The sequence below is a fragment of the Antedon bifida genome, chromosome 5 (assembly GCF_963402885.1).
Source record: "Antedon bifida chromosome 5, ecAntBifi1.1, whole genome shotgun sequence".
NCBI classification, from domain to species: Eukaryota; Metazoa; Echinodermata; class Crinoidea; order Comatulida; family Antedonidae; genus Antedon; species Antedon bifida.
In genome coordinates this window covers 30,362,501-30,384,217 of record NC_136230.1, presented here as the reverse complement: position 1 = coordinate 30,384,217, position 21,717 = coordinate 30,362,501, and the positions used below count along the sequence as shown (strand labels likewise).

General features: G+C 32.8%; 1 protein-coding gene across 3 annotated transcripts; it reads left to right on the top strand.

Annotated features, from left to right (window-relative positions):
• The first annotated feature begins 1,009 nt into the window (after positions 1-1,009).
• LOC144841983 (transcription factor AP-4-like) lies at positions 1,010-14,275 on the top strand. 3 transcript variants are annotated; one of them, XM_078698305.1, is made up of 5 exons: positions 1,010-1,379; positions 7,063-7,204; positions 9,583-9,792; positions 10,200-10,340; positions 10,588-14,275. In XM_078698305.1, the coding sequence occupies exons 1-5, from the start codon at positions 1,273-1,275 to the stop codon at positions 10,954-10,956; spliced, it is 969 nt and encodes a 322-aa protein (XP_078554431.1). In that variant the 5' UTR covers positions 1,010-1,272; the 3' UTR covers positions 10,957-14,275. The 3 variants fall into 3 exon arrangements, with proteins under 3 accessions (XP_078554431.1, XP_078554430.1, XP_078554432.1); XM_078698304.1 differs by having other exon boundaries at positions 1,022-1,379; positions 7,060-7,204; XM_078698306.1 differs by lacking the exon at positions 1,010-1,379 and adding an exon at positions 1,852-2,061 and having other exon boundaries at positions 7,060-7,204.
• Positions 14,276-21,717: the final 7,442 nt, after the last annotated feature.

Here is a 21,717-nt window from a genome sequence, read left to right as displayed (position 1 = left end):
TATAAATCTATACTTTAATTTCATTAATATAATTGATAGCTCCGCCGATTGTGCAAAACGATACCATAATGAATAAACATGTGTAAATTATTTAATTAAATGACCAAATGGTAATTAATCTACTCAAAGTGAAATGAATTTAATTAAAAAGATATTTGTTTATTCATATCTTATACTCATTTGATATTTTCTTAATCAACAGCCAAAGGTAATACAAAATAGGCTAAGGAACGGTAATAATTATAAAAAAACAACAAATTATATTTGGGTGTATCCAATTGTTTATAGTGTATGAATGATGTTTATGATGGAGTATTGTGGGCCTCGCCTTCATGTTTCATAACAGTTACATTAGAAAAATCCTTAAAAAGGCAGTTGACAGAAAGCGTGTGAAATTCGTGCTTCGCTGCTAACATGGAATCCCAAAATAAGCAGATAGGTAATGTCTAACAATAACGCGCGAAATTGTGCCTGGTCGCGCGAAAATAATCTTTGTTTTGAATTACATCACTGTTATATTTAGATTTTTACAACGAAATCTTACGAATGCTGCAATCTCATTGGCCACATCAAAAATTCCTGACGTAAAATGTAGCGTTCTATGACAGTAGGAAGAATATACATTTAATCATCACAACATCAGTTTATTTTTTCTAAACCACAATACATTCAAGATGACATATATATCAAAATAGCAACACAATTCGTAGATAAAATTATGCACGCATTTGATAGTATATATTTCGTTTTATTTAATTTAATAATTACCACTAGACACACATTTGAATTATTATTCATTGAACACAGGTCGTAATAATTTTATACAGCTGGTGGTACACGTTTACCTTACTCTCTCGCCATGCCAACTGATCAGCTGATTACCGTAGTAGGAAACCGCATAACAAGGGTGTGTATTGGATTATTTTAGTGTGTGAAACAAATAGTTCCATAATGCATTTACGATTTTAAACACGTTGACGCATTTACATTCGTTAAAATTGTACAAATAAACAAAAATAGTTATAAAGTATGTAATAACTGTAAAATATTGGATCTCGCTGAACATATTGTTAAAATATGATTCTTTGTTTATGTCTGGTTTGTGCGGCTGAACATAACGGTGCGCCGTCTCGCAGCTGACTCTTTGACCAGCTGTTTCCCGCCAATGATATACTTACTACGCTACAACACCACGCCGATCGGAAATATATCAACTGCGGTTTTCTATTATATTTAGCTTTCTTGGAGTTTTACACTAAAAATTGCAAGTACATGGCGTACTTTATGAAACGAATGGAAAAAGAAGAGAAGGAGCTGCTCTCTTCAACAATCAAGGCAAAAACTGTAGTCGTTCCGCCGTACAATCATCATGGGAACAGGTTTGGTTTTTAAATTTCGTTTTTGCATGAAAAATAAAATACACAAACTTAACGTTGTAATTTTCTAACCGCAACTTACCGAGCGGACATATTTTCAGTTAAACTATATAGAAAATATATTAGAGTTGTTATGTTGGTATTTTACTGGTTCTGAAATATTGCATTTTCGTTAAAAAATATGAGATCAACGAGTAGCTAATTTACCCGGTTTGTTGTGATGTGTGAGTACCACGTGCTAGAGCGCGTCGCATTTCATTCATGAAATTGAGTGAATGTTTACTAAAATAAATAGGGGATAAAAACAATAACATTGTATGTTTATGTGGTTATTAATATTCTACACTAATGCATTAAACCACTGAGTGCGTAGATACGTTGATTTACAAAGTTTAGTATTTTTAAGTAATTTTTCTTTGATTGCAATTCTGCTGTTTGTCGGCGTGCTCGATGAGAGGACTCGCCCACCACGCTGGATTTTAGCTGAGTTTACATGCATGATGAATGTGTGAGGCGGCGGTGTGCTAACTTGCTCTCTGCTGCAGCAACGATTTTGCTTTGTCATCTTTCACAAAGATGGCTAGCTTTTAGCTGATCTATGCTCAGTGATTTAGGCTATTTGTAGTTTAGTCTGTGCAGTATATTTTAACATTCAGTGGATGTCGTATTGAGTACAACATGCACTGTAAGTAAGCATATTTTAGTGTAATAAAACCATTACAAAATATAGGTGTGGTGGGTGGGATTATATGTTTGTTCTGTCAGTGTCAACAGGAGGGAGAGGCAGGCCTGTCTGTCAGCTTATTGAATGAGGCTATGGAAGGTTTAGGTATTGAGGTTCTAGATGGAGCAGAAGCCTAAAAGAAGCATGGAGGCCTAGAACTGTTATATTAAAATAATATTATACAATATAAATATAAAAATAAAAAAGTTATCAATTCAAACTCGTACTCTAGGCCTATTTTGAAAAACAGGATTTTCAAAACAATTAACGACATTGAATGTTAAATGTAAACATTAAAAGTAGTAAATAATGTTTTTAACCTGTCTGTGTAATGACATGTATGTTAAATACATGTGTATTATGTACCTGTAAATTGCGTGGGTGGTTTACAATTATATATTATAATATATTTAAGCTTCATTGTTGGGTTAGTGTCCAGAGAGGAACAAATGTCTTATAACAGAAATTGTTTCTTCTATATTAATGTGATTAACCATGGATTAAAATGGATGAACAAAGAATAATTAGGGAAAAAAAAAAATTCTCTCCAGCTGACGAACTAGTTAGAACAAGTACTAGGCTAATGTTTATACTCTGTATTTTTTTTATTTGCTATGTGTGATGCATTTAAATTGAAAATAATATAAATTCTAGTGTATACTAAGATAATGTAATTATTTTATTCTTCTGACAGTGATAATTAATTCAGTCCAGCAATTTAGAAAAAAATATAAAAAATAGGTCATTTAATATCTACAGTACATCACCAGACTACAGTAAAGTATTGTTGGCTCAGTGCCAAGTCTGGCTCAGTGCCAAATTGGATTGTACCATTATTGAATAGGGAAGGATTAATAACATTAATCTGCAAAGACATAAAATAAACTGTTAGAATTTTGAAATGATAATTACTGAAAAAATATGTTATCTCCTAACTATTCTGTAATTATAGCTTTTATCTATTGCAAATAAAACAATAATTCAGTACTTTTTTCATAAAATTGTTGTACAATAAGCATGGTTTTAAAGAATAATGGGATATTAAAATTAATGATGGAACTAGAATATTACATAATGAAATAAAATGGATTCTTTGGATTACTATAGATTTGTTTAAAACAATTTTAAGCCAAAGGTTTTTATTTGACCTTGCACATGACCATATTTGGTATTTTAGAATTTAGAGTTTTTTGCCATTTTGCTTGTTTCCTTTAGGCAGGTGGGTCTGTGTCACGTTGTAATTGTAAGTGTGCCATGATTGATGATGTAGCTATGAGTAAAGAATATTTCCTCCGCTGCAGCTAAGCTGACATTTCCGCCAATTGCTCTTTCTCGTTCGATCCAAATATAAATTTTAGACATTTTTTTTTCAAATGTTAGGAAAATGTAGCTTTCTATTGTAAATATTATTCATTTTAAATTGAATATAAGAAATAAAATATTAATTTGTCATCAAGCATTTACTGTATTTAAATTCCAAGTATTATTTTGCAAAGATTGTTTATTATCTTTTTTGAAATCACAACTTTATGTGTCTTTTAATCGTTCATTAATTGCAATACCTCTTATCCTGAAATATTTTCCCTTGTTATGCTTACAATTTCAAGGCTGAGGCAGTAATCTAGTGAACTACTTCTCTAGAGAATCAGTAGCAACGTTAATTTGTTGATGAGTAAAAAGAATTAATTAAGTATGCCACCAGCGATGACCATTTCACAGTATTGGTAAACAAGACTGATATCCCTTTGTCTTCGTGGCTTTTGTGTTGGTCTAGCGGCATCGCTAGCAGATATTATTATTACAATCTCGTGTAATCACAATACAGCCTTTTTTAGTCAGCTGTTTTTCACCTGTCTCGACGCGATGCCTTCTAATTAGGTTGATTCTGAAGCAAGCTGAATGAATTCATTAATTAATCAATTGTCTTCTGTAATAATAAAGTGAGCAGTCGTATGGTTTATAGTCGTTTTGCATATTGTGACTTCATAGAATTTATTTTGAAATTAGATAATAAATTTACTGTAATAATACATTTTTGAAATTAATAAAACTTTTTTGAGTTTGATTTATTTTGTTAATGATTCAGTATACATTATTATACTATACCCTCGTCTGGTTTTCGTAGATTTTCTGGTAGTAATTCATAGAAAGAACGATTTTTCTGGCGATCAGTTACTAAAAAACGGAAAAGGAAACTGAAATACAAAGCAAATAAAAGCTTTTTCAAATGATCTTTTTTCTTTCCGCACAAAACAGATCAGTCTGATGACATTCCATGCATATTTTAGGTCCTCTTTGCCATTGTATTTTCTTTCATTTTTATTCCTGCTTTGTGTACATTGCATTTTATTGCAAAACAGTGAATTACAATTACATACAGTGAGACGAGTACAAAAATAAATATTATGCTGTGTAAATTAATCACGAATAAATTAATTTAATTAAAAAAGTTTCATTTAAAATTATTTTCCTTTTATCCATTTTGTTGTGAAGTGTTTGGAATGCTCAGTGGATTAAAATCCTATATAACTTTTTTCACCCCTAATCTAAAAATGAAAGTACCCATAATAGACATTTTTAGAGTTCTTTGGATACCATTTGCCACCTTCAGTTGCCTCAAGCAAAGGAGAGGCTTTTGTCCCCTAGACCTTGGGACAGAGGTTCATAAACTGCTATATCATCACACCATCTGATCAGCTTAGGAAGTCCAGGGTCAGACCAAAGGTCACATTATAGGTCACATGGCAATACAGTGTAAATTAATAGGTTAAGACTACCATGGAGGTATTTCTGTACTGTAGATCTGGTTGTCAGTGTTACCATGGGTTACCCCTACTCCTTCGAGACACTGTTTGAGATTGGGGTGTGGTGGGGAGGGGTCTTTTTTGGGGTGTTTGTGTCTGCTTAAATTTAACCAATTTACCCCACTTTAGGCCTCAAAATCATGTAATCTTTATTTTGGAAGTATGCCAGAATAGGCTGAGAACTTTACCTGGGCAACTTTTCCTTACTCTCATTGGTGGGATAGAAATTTAGCAACAGATGAAGAATTTTTCCCAAGTAGAGGAATGCAACCAGTCTGGCCCACCTAGTGTAGTTTGTGAACTGTTTACTTTTATTTCCATCGCATCTGAGAGTACGTACTGTCAGATTTTTTTTTTTGCTTTATTGCCAACCTAGATGGGAAAAAAAGATGATTTCCGTTTCATGTGTCTGCTCATGTTAGTGAGTCACATTAGTTTCACTTTAGTTTTGAAACATAGATTATGTTTTAAAATGTATTTTGCCCTGATTTTAAGTTTTATTTTTGACCTGATGATAGTATTTTGGTTTCAACGTCGTCGATCACTAATCTAGTCTCTTCCAGTTTATGTTAAGTTCTTGCTTAGTCAGATTTTCCCGCTCCAACCAACCTGGGGTATATGTCTTGGGAAATTGACATACCTTTTTTTATTGCACTGTCAAGGGTCATTTAAACATTTTTTGTCTTGGGTACTCATCAGAACCCCCCACTAATATTTGATTATTTGAACTGTATTTCAACCGTGCTTTAGAATTGATTTTATTTTCATTTGTGTTCAATGAATGGGAGGTTAATATAATAAGGTTGTGTTTTGATTGGCTAGGTCAAGCAAGACAGCTGTTATGGAGCTGGCCAGACATGGAATTTAATTTGGTGATGAGCCTACAGTACATGTGTGATACCAGAACACCTAGGTGCTTTGTTATTGTCAGATAAATCAATATTATAATATTGCATGAGCACAAAATGGTGAAATGGTGTTGGAACATGTTGTAAATAATTGCATTAATTGTGTCCTTGTTTGGTGTGAAGTCAAATTAAGTCAATCAGGATAGTAATAGCTAAAGTAGCATCATACATCAGTACCACATAGTTTGTATGCTAACCACATTTGCATCTAAGGCTGTGGTTACAAAATGTACTTTAATTAACCTAGTATAAATTGTGCAACATCTGAATTCGGGTACTACAGTACCTCAAAATTACCACCCATTTAAAATTATTTTTGCTGCTGAAGTTTTTTCAACATTTTAATGTAGTGAATTTAAACAGTGTCGTCTCAATGCGCTGTGGACTTAAAAGTTATTATACTTCATTTTAATGATCATTGACACCTCTACTAGTTAACTTACTATAGGGATATTTTACAGATTTAAAATGCAATTAAATTATGATAATTTGATATATTCAATTTAAATTAAATAAAAACCCCAAAAGTACTGCAAAAATGATTCATCACCATCCAATATAATTTGATTAAATTTCAACAAGTGAGTCAGTCACTTGTTCGCGGTTTTCCTTCAAAATTTGCGACAGTTTGGTTGCAGTTAACATACTTTTTATAAGTCTGTTTTAAACGATTTCTGTCTGCTCTAACATCATTTAAAGTCTGTGCTAGCGATTTGATCTCTATATTTAGTATCATTACAACAGATGGACTAGCTACTTTTGCCATATGGACAATTCATGCTTAATTACAGAAAAAAAAGGGTTGTTTAGTAATCAGTATTAATACTGAATAGTAAAGCCGGTAATTAATGTTTGTACTGTAGTGTCAACAATTTATTTTAGTAAATAAAAACAAAATGACTGTATATCCAACCCCTGCTGATAATTCACTTTATTGTACAACTTGATGATTTGATTTAGCTTTTTTTAATGCTTTTTAATTTTTTTTTATTATCTCCATTGAAATCCAGGCTGATACTGTACCTACAGCATTGTCAGTTTTCTGTAATTTGCCTTTGGATTTATAAATCAAATTTGATTTTGTTAGAATTTGATTAAATAAAAAGAACTGTTCAAACATACTTTACATTAAAAGTAAAATACATTGGTTTAATCACCTTATTTAAAATTAATTTATTAGTTAAAAATGGCTCAATTTGCTGTATTATGCAGTAATGTTTATTGACTTTTTTTTCTCTTTTTAACAGCAGTCCTGTTCACAAAGATTCAGAGAAGCGGGTACGAAGAGAGATTGCCAATAGCAACGAGAGACGGCGGATGCAGAGTATTAACGCTGGGTTCCAATCGTTGAAGACCCTCATACCACATAGCGATGGCGAAAAGCTTAGCAAAGTAAGTAATAAGTACATAACAAGTAATACGAATATAGGGAACGTTAGGTTGGGTGCTAACAACATTAGGGTGGGCGAAAAAGGTCTTAAAGTACTGTAGTGAAAAAAACTGTGTTTACAAATGACAATGTATTTAAAATTTTAATAAACCACCACCACACTGTATGTAAACAAACCACAAAAATAACTTCCTCAAATGAAGTGCAATGTTGATGTTGTATTTGAGATATGTGTTTCATTGTTGTTGGCACATAAAGTACTCTGGATCTGATCTATTAATAGCACAAATGCAATTGAATTCCGTTTTGTAAACAATACCGATTTTGTGTGGGAAAAACCCAGATATGCAGAATTGTCACACAGGTTTGCTTTTAGGAAGAAAGCTTTATTTAATACATCGCACATGATGGCATTCATATGATTTAATCTAATTTAAGCAATAGGTTATCTGAGGTCTTGTTCAATGTTTGATTATAATATAATGTGTTTTTGATAACCATTTCCTTGTTGGTATTGTACTGTACAAAAATTGTTTGTTGGTGAAATCTTATCATTGTAAAAGTAGTTGTGGGAGGCGTGTCTGTCTGATCAAATGTTTTACTGTTGTCTATCAAACTTTACATGATGATGTCATCACTACCATATTTGGGCATACCACTAACATATTTGGGCACGTCACACTAAATATGTCAAACTAGTTGTTTGATAGTGTAGACACTGAGCTTTAGAATGCCTATTAGTCTATATAGCCTATTGCCTATAAGTATTTATTTATATTCAGTAACATTGACACTATATTAAAAACGGAATAAGTTATTTTTTATTGTTATAAATGAAAATTTGGAATTTGACCAGAAAATAAATGGGAAAATTTAATTAGCGTACTTAAATTTTATACCGAGCGGTGGTATATGACTACTACCATTGTACCAATGTCACATGGTTGCTTAGCATGTGACAGAAGTCATCGCATTCTCAAATATACGCAGGTAGTTCTAAGGACGACACTAAGAATCACATGATTTGACCGAGACTGGTTGCCAAGTCACAATCTTGGTTGAAGTGTTTGTTCTGGCATAAGTCCAGTAAACCAAACAGTTGGTAGACATTTAATAAATCTAAAAAACATTAAGCATTTTATGAACTATTATTGCAAACTATTAATATCTCATTTACCTACTGTACTAGATACATCTGCCATGCCCCTACGATCACCTAGGTCATGGGACAATAACAACTACTGTAACTAACTACAGTAGATACAATTCTATCAATCCCTACAAAAGGGGTCAATACATTTGCTATCACAACATGCTTTGCAAACTATTAATATCTCATATACCTACTGTATACAATTCTATCAATCCCTGCAAAAGGGGTCAATACATTAGCTATCGCAACATGCTTTGAATTAAACTTGTATTAAAGGTCGTTTATTTAAAATCTATAGTGGTTTTTACAGTATAGAATCTTTATTTATTATAGTCACAATTAAAAAGCCATACAGTATTCTGTGAACAAATTGATTTACAATTAAAACTGCTGTACAGAATAATATAGTGTACGACCTTCATTTATGGACAACATCTAGGTAAATAGTTTATACAGTACCTGGAATCCATATACCCAAGGTCTTGGAAATACAATACAAGATGAAAGGATTACATTTATATTGATTATGTAATAATGTGTTGCGCAATGTGAAATCCAATCGCAAACTTACATATAGTACTCTCACCATTTTTATTATTTTTTAAAATATCTTTTTTATCTCCACCCTTATCACCTAAGCACAAATACTTCATTTTTTATCGTACTCGAATATTAAAAACTTAAACAATACAATACTTTAAAAATATGCCATCCTTGGCATACCAGACATGGTCATGTGATGATATTGTTTACTCTACATGTGTGTTTTTTATGCCTCATTTGATAATCCTTCAATACCATTCACAGACAGTCAGATCAAAGTTCCCATGACTGCCATGTAAACAAAATGAGATACATGGTCAAAGGAAATATTAGTTTATTACAGTATTACAAAATGTTACTGTTTTTACTAACATAAAGGTACAAATTGTATAAGATTAAATGGTTAGATGTTTACCCTACTCTGATTGTACTTACTACTAAGTGCATAGTGTATATGAGAATATGGGACTCAAACCCATTCTTTCAGATCACTAACTGTAGCGTTTATACCTCTAGACCATTGAGCTAGGGTTGGTTTCAAGCCCAAGGAAGCACCGGGTACTATACCAACCGGATGGTAATTGATTTGGCTCCATGAGGCAAACGCAAATGCCTACTCTATAGAGTAGTACAAACATAGGTTTTTGATATAAAGAAAATAACAATCAATTTTTTTGTTGTTAGGCTGCTATTCTTCAACAAACTGCTGAGCATATCTCACGAATGGAGCAGGAGAAAACGCAATTATTGCGAGAAAATGTACAGTTAAAGAGATTGGTAGCTAGGTACGAACGAGGAGAAATTGATTCTCCGTCACCGAAGAAAAGACAGCGATATGACAGTATGACGGACGAAGGGATTGGTAGTCCGGAATCTGAAGATGTGTCAGCCACGGTAAGTTTTATTTCAAAATTCATTCATTCATTTGTTCATTCATGTTTATTGGTCTAATTCATATAAAAATCAGAAAATCTTTTTTGTTAATACACTGCAAAAATGTTTAAAACAATAGAAAAGTACAGAAAATATTAAAAAGGTATGAATAATATAATTCAATTTAGAGCAAAACTGAACTATTTTGTAAAGTCCTACAGTAAGCTCACGTTATACAGTAGTTTTTCAAATAAAAATTTATTTTATTCCTTCTCATGTGTTTGTAACGTAACCAAATCTACTAGACAGGTGTTTTTTATTATTATATATTTACCTCTGTGGTGTTGTTAGTGGTTAAACTATCTTTCTTAGAAAAAGGTGTGCTGAATTATACAGTTGTTGTAAAATAATGTATTTTTTTCTCGTAGATTGATGATTTGCGAAAAGAAATGTTAGAATTGCGTTGCCAGTTAGATCGAGAACGGAGATTTCGCCTTCTTCTTGAGGATCAAAACAGAGGACTTGAATCGCAACTCTACCCAGAAAAACTTAAAGAATTGACAAAACAGGTAAAAGATATTACAGTTGACTAAAAGGCAGGTTCCATAGGGAGATCAAAAATTATAAATAGAAAGATGGAACATTAGTTTCAGCACTTTTTATGCTTTGAGATTGCGTTCAAAATACTGGGTCCGTCACTGCATCCTCGTTTTTTTTCCTACTTGTAAAAACAATTTGAGCTTTATTTTTCATGACTGCAACAATAGCCACTTGTCATTTCATGTAAATTTACTGTGTCAATTTGATTTTGTGTAGGTGCACTCAAGGAACCCATACCAACAGCAGCATACAGAACTTTCAGTATTACAGCAAGTTCCAATGGGCCTGCCAGTCATGTCTGTCCCAATGTCATCATCATCGACCTCTCAGCAAAACCTTGAGACGATTGTTAAAGCTATTCGACATCTAGAGGGCGACAGAGGTACACCGGGAAATACACCTCTGCATACTCCGACACCGGACCAGCAACAAGCCATGGATAGTGAAACGGAGAGCGATAAAGATCTCATTATCGAAAATCACATATACTCAAATGAAGCTAGGTCAAATGTCAAAGTTGAGGTCATCGAACCAGTGCCATACCAAACATTTCAATACTCTCGCCCTGGGATTTATGTGTCGTGATTTCTGTCCGCTGAGGGCAGTGTTTATTAACTGTCCCTCAGATGTCGAGAGTGGGAATTAAAAATGAGATGGTTGGTTTAGTGATCATCGATTTAATATCTCATGTCAAAGACCACCCATTATTTGTTTTTGTCTCATTTAATATGTAAATTTGGATCCATTTATAAGTTGGATACCAGGGTTTTTGCAATAGTCCAACTGTATTTAGTCATGAATGGTAATTGATTCTCAAAAACATGAAACTATTTTCTATTAATAACTTTGTTTTCCTTAACTTGTGCTTATATCGTAAATTCTTCAAAACAAAAACTTCCTAAAACTCTATTTTGAATTTTTAAAACATAAATTAAAGGCCTGAAATTCTATTTTTTTTATGTAGTTACTTAAGTCTGTGATCTTTTGTGATTATAAATCAATCAAATTACTGTATATTCTAAGATTATATTCCACAAATGTATTGGCTTTTTTATCTAAATTTTACTTTGTAATAAATACTATTTTTTTGTCTTTTTGTGATTCTAAATCGGTCTATCAAAAGCTATGTGTATTGTTTTGAATGTGTAAATGAATAATATATTATAAGGAGTACACAGAGGGATATTATATTTATATTATAAGCCTGTGTTCATACTACAAACAATCTCTATATATGGCCATGTTATAATTATACTTACTGTAGTATTATACTACTCTTTGTAGAGACTTTTTTCTTGTCAAAAGTATTTAAAAATATTTACAAATGAAATTGTATAAGGGTATTTATAAAACAACAAATTGTTTGGGTATTCAATTTTGTAGTGTGAACAGGATTTATGAATCAAAATTCCAAATGGACGTAACAAAGATTTTTTTGTATAATTATTTATAAAAATCGAGATGCAAGCTAAGTTTAAGAATGTTTTTATGATAAACAAAAAATAATTAGCCAGAATAGATTTATAGAAAATTCACATACTAGTGGCATTGCAATTGTAATGTTAATTAACTTTAATTTTCAAAAGAGTAATTGAAGATTTCCCTTTTTTGGAATGGAAGAGTCCTAATTTAATATTCCAAATAAGGTTGCGTTGCCATGTGAATATTAGTAATAATAAATGATAAACAGCAGTGAGATGATTGCATTTCAACAACCCTGATCGATGATAGGTATAGAATTGATTACATTTTTTTTCTAAGAAGGGTTATTCCATTACACCACAGGGGGTTAAAATGCGTACGCCCCAGACGTGTCAGCGACGGTAAAGAATGTAGACCCTGGCCAAGTTGTCTGAGGCCGGGTTTCGCAAATGTTTGGCGTGCTGCCAGTTGCAAAGGAAATTAATCTTTGGCGCGATTGGTCATTATGGTTCCGCTAGGAAGCGTTGCATTTCCTTGCCATTAAAAGATCAGTGATTCATGCAACTTTGAATTCCCACGAGGCATTGCTTTATAGACAAGTCATCGGAGGCTAGCAAAGTGGTAATATCATTGCCTCAAACATACAGACATGACGGCAATATGTTACTTCACTCTATGTAACATTAAATGCAGGTCACACTAAACCAATAAATGCGACGCATTATAACTTACTTTTGGTTAAACTAACCAATCTCAAGAGGTTCCAGGGTTCAAATCCACATGAGGATGTTTCTTGTTGCCAAATCGGTGCCACTATCTGAGCCTCAAGAATCTTTTTAAAATCCTCGTGCAAACATCATGCAATGGGAAAGAATAAATAAAATTAATCTGAACTATATTTGATAACAAATCAAAATTATTTAAAATTAAGAATCTGTATATTTTAACCATTTTGCGATAGTAATTGTTGTTTGTTTGTTCATTTATTTGTTTTTTATACGAGGATGGAGATATAGAGTAGAAGTCTCCGGTAATATTGTGTTAATGTTGATGCATCAGATGCTATTGTATATATTGTATATAAAGTGAGAGAGCGGGAAGGGAGGGTTTGTGGGTGGGTCAGGGAACAGTGTGCCGATGGTAAATTTAATAATTAAGGTTTATAAAACAGTTTCATTATTAGTAGATATTTATTGTGTCTAGTCAGCAAAAACTAATACGTAGGATATTTAAAAATACTGTATGAATTAAGACGCATTGTTGTGGTTGTAATTTTGCGAAGTGTAATGTTCTGTGATTGCGAGTCCAAAAAGAAACATGTGTATAAAAGTACTGTAGATGAATAGATCATTCTCAGGTACACTAGTTCACTGAATTCAGTGGAAAGATCCAGGATTTCGAAATAAGGTGATGCCTAAAAACTGTAAAATGAAGTGCTCAACCTTAAGCTCTGTCTACACCATCAAACTAGTTTGACAAAAAATTGTGATGTGCCTAAATATGGTGATATAGTGATACGACATCATTATATCCATATATGAGCACATCACATTTTTTTGTTACATTAAGATTGATAGTGTAGACAAGAGTTTATCGGTGCATCTCTTGCATTGTGTTTAAGTGGAACCTGGGTCAAATGGAGGCTCCCCTTGGGTCTGCCTATGTAATTTGTTTCATGCTTGGATTCTAGCAATTATTCCGAACATTTTATACTTCTTGCGAATTCAACTCATATGTGTACTATAGGTTGTGAATGTTTAATGTGTACAGGTTATGTAAGGCAAAAAACAGTGGCCGCATGGCTTGCTTTTGCCTGACAACAGCATAGGGAGCAATAGTGGTGTATATTCTAAGGGGTTGATAGGTTGGGGCGGAGAATTTGGTAACACCAAAAGAAGGACATTCATGAATCGGAGAAAAAAAAAATTCTTGAACTGGAAACAATTCTGGTTTTTTTTAATCTAGAAATGACACAAATTTGTATTGGTTCAGTGTGTGCACATGCTGTATTTATTTTTATTTGGCAGTTTACAATCATAACAAGTAGAATTCCTTTCCACCACCCCCACTATCGACACCCCTCGGTTACACCACTGTCAACAGTAGTATGTTTAACAATGCAATTTTACATTTCCTTGCTTTAGTTTGTAATTGGTATTGTACAATGCAACTTTTATTTATTGTCATTTTCATATTAAACCTCACAAAACAAATTTGTTAAATTCCACAATGCTGTGTTTTTAAGGTTTAACATGCCTGTACTGTATATCAGATAGTGAAACGAATTAAACAAGAAATTATATTATTCTTATCACTTGATTAAAATGAATGACAAAATAAGTTGAATACATGATCTTCCAACATTTTAAGAATTCACTTAGTTTTTGGTAACTTGATTAATTTTACTCGTGTTGTGTGGATGTTTGTTTACAACATTTGATTGACACAAAACCTAATTTAAATAAATGCACCATGTTAGGGACTTTGTCAAAATTATTGAAATGTTTGTATACTCTTTTTAAACTGTTGGAAGAATTTCATCTGGTTGTGGAATAGGTATTAAATAAAATTTCTTTTGAACAACCAAAAATAGTATAATCGAACTTACAGTACTTTCAGAATGAAACCTGATAGGTTTCGAAACGTACTGTAAGTTCGCTTATACTATTTTTGGTTGTTCAAAAGAAATTTTATTTAATATCTTTTTAAACTGTTTATTCAGTTATTTAACAGGATTTTTTGGAATAATAATACACAACTGTTTATTGTTAGATCAAGACACAACTTTGCACTGATTACTAGCTGCATTATGGGAGTATGTTTCCATACATGTTTGACCCCAAAAAATGACTGGGGTAATAATGTTCAGCGCTTAGAGGTTTCACAACATTAGGCGTTATATAAGTCCAGGATATTATTATTATTGTAGTGACTGCCTCATAAACTTCTACAATTGAGACAAACTAAAGTCATGCGTTACTGCAGTAACAACATGTAATAACTGCAGTAACAACATGTAATAACTGCAGTAACAACATGTAATAACTACAGTTGAATGATTTTGACATGATCCCTTATAACTAAGTACACAAACAAAATGCATAATCCTCATCATTGACTAATCCCTGGATTCTGCTACATAATTATCTGTTAATCCTCTATTATATATCACATTAATCTCTATAATCCATATTGATAATCTCTTGATATTTTTCTCAAATGTTTACTGTAGCATGACAGACATTGCTTTGACGTTGTCATCGTTGTTTACTAGTGTTGTTAAAATAGATGTCTTGTGTAATGGTTGTCAAATAAATCAGTCTAAATTATATTGATATATATACACAGAAATACTGTCTTTGTTTTTGTTTATTTAGCTTCTGCTTGATGTGTAGGTTGGTGATGAAAGGTAATAGATATTATATACTAATATTAAGAGCATGAAGCCCCACCCTTTGTCTTGTTTTCAGGGAAATACGAGGGGAATCCCCTTTGCCGCGTCCACCAATCATAAGGTAGAATTGTATTTCAATTCACATTCCACGTACGACTCTTTCCACGACGCAGACCTATCGCGTTGCGATATTATAAAATTGATTCTAAACTCTGCTAAAATATCAGAAACAGACAAAAATGGTTAATAATGTTTTGATATTATTATTAAAATACACGTTGATAACCACCTTGAATTCCAAGCCTATCATCACTACAGACTAATGTATTATTATCAGTCCAGTACTGTATAGTAGGATAATACTAATATTACGGACCTACTGTAATTTGTACTGTTGCTTTTTGTTAGTTTAAACAGTTGTAGTACTATGCCTAATATAGTATTAATTAGTAGCTTTATTTATTTATTATGAATTAGCTTACGAATTTGATTGAAATTTATTGGTCTGGCTGAAAATGGGGGCGACATTGCTCATTTATACAGTTATTACCTCCTTAATGCAACAAATGGGGGCGGTCTTACGTTCTTATGTTGTGTCAGATCGTGGATCTAGATCTCGCCTATAAATTAATTAATTGACATGTCCATGGTCAGATGATAGATAATATGGTCAGATAGTGACCCTCAAAACACGTAGCTTTTTCATATTTTGTTTTCCAATTCTTTTTCTTGCCCGTGTTGTTTTGATTTTAAATTCTAAATCACGACGTTTATTCTCGGTGAATGTATTAAATGTGACCAACCCATAGAGGGCGGTAATGTCTTCCGAACAATAGAACAATAGACCAAAAATTAATGTATGTTCTTGGTTCACCTGTACTTGATCTTCCTATAAATATTGCATATAAAGTTGCATTCACTGATTTTGTAAAGGTTTCACCAAACGGGCATGGAAAAAGAGAAGGGAAATCAACAATGAAAATGATTAGTTTTTAGCTTTTTAAATCCTGTAATACTTTTATCTTGTACATAATTTATTTCAAGTTTCCTTGTACTGTAAATAGGCCTATTTTTAAAAACTTTTATTTTACTTAAAGTGTAGCTTCCAAATAAATTATTATATTATCTTAATATTAGCTAAGGTCCAAAAGTAGGAACCCAAGATTTAGGTTCCTTTTTTATGTTTTTTTTTTTAAATGTTTGTTGAAAATTGTTAAAACGGTTTTTATTTTGTTTGACATTATGATTAAGTGTGCTTCCACTGCACTGGTTCAAAAGTCACAATCAACAAAAGTATTTATATTATATTTTCATGTGTAACGCTAGACAAATAGTGTCCGGAGATTGTGGTTTGACTGTGTCACAAAATAGGTGAAATGTCAGTCTAGCCTACCATTCATTCATAACAAAATGTATTTTGAATTAGGCCTAATGGTACTTATTCAAATAAACCGAAAGCGACCTTTCGAATAGTAGCTACAATTAGTAAAATTAATATAAATTATTAATGATAATGACATTTATTTTCTTGGCAATGATTCCGATAAATCCTGCTGAAATCACTCAACCGGAACAAATCTCTCAACCGGAATCAATCGCGCGTCGTGATATCATGTCCCGTATCTCCGCTAAAGGGATAGTTTATTTACCGAGCGGCGAATTTCAAACGCTGCACTTTGTGAGTTGTTCAATGATTGTTGACAAATAATGGCGGGGTCTAATATTTTTGAAATTTCTTGACTGTGGTGAGTAAGAAGTTCTTACAAATTTTCTATTTTGTTTCTACGTTTGTGTCGTCGCCAAAGCGTCGGTCTGTAAGAGCAACGCAAACAATACAGTGGTCAGCTTCATGTTCTTAGATGACATATTAATTAAAACAATTCGTAGAATTGGGGCAGAAATAGATATATTCCTAGTAGCTATTAATATACTCGTGATAACTGGTTAGAGAGTGAAGAAGAAACGTACTTCCGAATTAGAAGGTGCGATATAAAAGTAGAGACAAAAAACATTTTCGGCAAAAAGTTGGTGTCGGCGGCGAACACACCGGATTTCGGCACAAACAATAACCACGCTGGACCGACGTTTATTTACTTTTCTCTTTACTATTGATGCTAATTAGTTGATGATAGTGTGCTTAGTAGTTCTATCAGCGGCGTCTTTGATCTCCTACATCTTCTTTTGTAAGTAAATACAACTAATTTGCATAATTCCCCTAATAAGGGAACCGATAAACACGCGCTAGGATCTGGAAAGAAAATCAGCACACACTTTGTGTCTTTGTCGCAAAGAGGGAAGTTCAAAATTGTCACGACAGCACAAGAGTAGTTACTGATCGAATGTTTGAGTTGTAATTTTACGATTTTCCAAGCAAACACTTGTAAAAGACTGTGCAGGGGCCGACTAACACACTACTGCTTGCTAACTGGTCGTTAAAGTCATCGTCCAAGTATTATTACAGCCATAACTGAATTGATACTGCCGCTAACCCACTCGCAACATTTTATTCGTTTAACACCGGGGACACTATGTTATTAGACTACTCCGCCATTGAAGACGAGTCTCACGCGTATTATTTTGACGACGAAGACGACATGTACAGATCTCAGGCCAATTTCTGCCCTACAACAGGCAGCTACAACATTGCTCAGCAACAGGCTCAGTACCCCGGATCCGATTTTTATTACACTGAACCCCGAACGTCTCATCAGGAGCAACTGATGAGTACATCGACTTGGACCCCGACTTCATCTAGCGCACGTGGAATGACAGACTGGCAAGGACAAGTGACGATGGGGTCATACATAAACCCGATGGACCAACAGACAAACAGTATGGCACAGTACAGTGAATCGGACAATTATTCAGGTCTTTGCGCCGTTGCCCAGGCAATCAATCGCACGCCAACCATGAGCTATCACCACCAATGGATGCGTTCTTCAACCTACAGATTTAATCCATCCACAGGTTAGTACACCTTTATCAAATTAAGGCGTAACAGTAATTACGCGCGATTAACTTTATGCGTACGCGCGCAGTTCATTATCATTACGCGCGCGTTAAATTTGACAAAATGGTTAAAACCACGTGTGAATGATTTTATTGCTAATTAAAACCTTGAATAGCTTCTATAGTAGTAAAACCAACCATAACTTAATATACAGATTGTAAATCTTATGGTTATACGAATGATGGATATAAAATGTTAGGTAAGTACGTAGTATAATTCATAAGAAGTACCTCTCATGGGTATTTAAGGGCGTATGAAATTAGTCTTGCGGCATTTATACCACAACTTACGACAACAATGGTTTCTGTTTCGCCTTACCGATCTGATTCTCTCCTCTTGTGGATTTATAATAGTATAACATGAATGTATTGGAATAAGTAACAATTTTCATCAAGAATGGCTTTGTATGCTAATTTTTGGATCTTATAATAATTAAATTGTTTGTACATACATTGTTGGGATATATTTCCACCAGTCAACAAAGGTAAACTTTAAATGCTTCATTAGAATGTATTACATCTCTGTCTAATATATAAAAGGGTTATTACCCCTGTTATCTAGAGCAAGATGGAAGAAGTTGCGTTTATAGTATAGTATAGTCTGATGCCTTTCTTAGTAGGCCTAATATTTTAGACCAGGAAATGGTGAGATTTCCTAGAGACAACAGAGTAAAGGCAACCAATAGACAAAACGCCAAGATCACCCATTGGATTTAACAATCCAAAACATTTTGAATAATTCTAAAACACCAAAGTTACCATAAGAAATGGTGAGATTTCCTAGAGACAACAGAGTAAAGGCAACCAATAGACAAAACGCCAAGATCACCCATTGGATTTAACAATCCAAAACATTTTGAATAATTCTAAAACACCAAAGTTACCATAAGAAATGGTGATATTTCCTAGAGACAACAGAGCAAAGACATTTACTCTATGTATGATCAGGGCCAGGCAGCTAATAGACAATACTTATAGATAGATCATCCATTGGATTTGATTGACAATAACAACCATTTTAACTAATTCTCAAAATTACCATAAGGTTTCCAAATAAGAATATACTTTACTATAGTTTTTATTTCTATACGATTGGATAAAACATCAACATTTTGACACATGGCGTGTCATACTTTAGTTGGTTACGGACAACAATAAAAAAAAAAGTAACCATGGAGAATTTTGTGGGATAATAATAATTTATTTGGAAGCTACACTTTTGAAACAGTGGCATACTTCTTGAATGAAAGTGCGTCCAGAGTAAGTAAAATAAAAGTTAAAGAAAAAAACAAATGATTTAACAATAGGCCTATTTACAAGGAAACTTAAACTAAATTATGTAGAAAATGTAAAAAATAACATTAACAATAGTAATACAGGAATTAAAAAACAAAGAATTCATTGTTGAATTAAAGATTTTGATGTAATATTGTGAACGCTTCTACAATATTCCAGATGATTGACGCCAAATATTTATTTATCTTCCTATTCTTACACAGATTTTATTATTTTATTGTGTCATCATAATAATGTTATGGTCTCATAATTACATCACCTTATTTACTGACTTTCAACTTTTCAACTATGGACATTCCACGCTATTGTTTTCAGGAATGCCATGATGAGGACCCGGGTGGGGGACAAATACCATGGGGGGACAAGCTATAGTTTGATCAAACTTGATTCTGGTTGATTCTGCCATGGAGAAATAAGTTATTTGTCCATGATTCTGCAGAGAATTGTGCATTTCTCTGACATTTATAATATAATTATTATTTTTATAACTTTTTACTACATTGTGATGGAAGGATTTATCATTTTGTTTGTTGTTTCTCATTATACTTTAATGAGGTAATTTACACTTATTCTTAAATAAATTTTAAGTTAAATATGCCTTTTTATTGTCAGTTTTTTTTATAGTTTAAGATTAATATGTTTTTAGAATGTCTTACGTAAGAAGTTTTACAATTCTAGTTTGATGACCGCAAAGTATGCTGCCACTGATAAAAGTCTGAATATTCTTTATTTTTCAAATAAAAATTCATAAAAATATTAGAAATATTAAAATTCATAACATTAGCAATATTAGAAATATTAAAATACCTATAGACATTAAAATTCCTAACAATATATTAAAAGAAGTAAAAAAGTACAATAAAAGTGTGAAAACAGGATCACCACAAACAAGCAAAATCTTTTGATCTGTGGCCCCTTAACTCTCACCCAGACATACTAATTATTATTAATAAAAGGCCTGTTAAAATGAAATTTGTTAAAATGAACGTCATAGATAAATAAAAACAGTCTGTTGACGTTGAAACTGCCGCTTTGTTGTGATGTGGTAGCTTCTTATTGATTACACTAAAGTTGTTTATTTATTTTATTGAACAGTGCCGCTAACGTTGTTTACCAATTAATTAACATAAACTGACTTATCTTGCTTCATTAAAGCCTTAGGCGGCGCACTTTGATCAATTTCAAAAGAGTTGATTAGGAAAGAAGAAGACTGGGAAATGTTTGTTTTAAAATATAGAAATTGGTCGGCTACTTGAATGTACATGTCGGCAGGTCTTTGATGTCCATTCTCAACTTAGTTATGAGACTTACTTATTAGAACATATAAATTAAGTTATAAGAATATGAAAACTGATCATTATTGTCATCATCGATATCATCATTATCATCTTTTTCATTATCATCATAAACATCATCATCAACATTTCATCAACATTTCATCATCATCAACATCATCATTATTATCATCAACATTTCATCATCAACATCATCATTAAAATCAACTTCATCATCAACATCATCATTAACATTTCATCATCATTATTATCATCATCATCATCAATATTTCATCATCATCATCTAACATCATCATCAACAACAACGTTTGGACTAGTTATAATAAATAATATATTATTATAAGTGAATTTAAATATTATTATTATTTTCTTCATTTTTTCAGGTAAAACAAGAACAAAGGACAAATACCGTGTGGTTTACACCGATCATCAACGTCTGGAGTTGGAGAAAGAGTTTCGATTTAGCCGCTACATCACCATCCGTCGCAAATCCGAGTTAGCATCTTCGCTTGGATTGTCAGAACGACAGGTATTTATGAATCAATTTGTATTTAGTAATTTGTTTAACCATGCTTTATGGTGACAGGAGTGAAGATAGCCTATACGCACACTTTCCATTTTTTCTCCAAAACTAATATTCACACAGTAGGCCTAAAATGATAAACTTTGATGTACGCGCTTTAAGATAGCTCTGAAGACAACAGTTGAATTATATTTTCTTCTTCTGTGTCTGCATCTACCCAACTACTAACAGGGCCTAGCATTTAAAGATATATATTTCTAAATTAGATTAGATACATTTACTGATTATAATTTTATTTAAAGGTTAAAATATGGTTTCAAAACAGAAGAGCAAAGGATAGAAAACAAGCAAAAAAACAAGGAGTCCAATTGGATGAAACTGAAGGACCAACACAGACCAATCAGAGA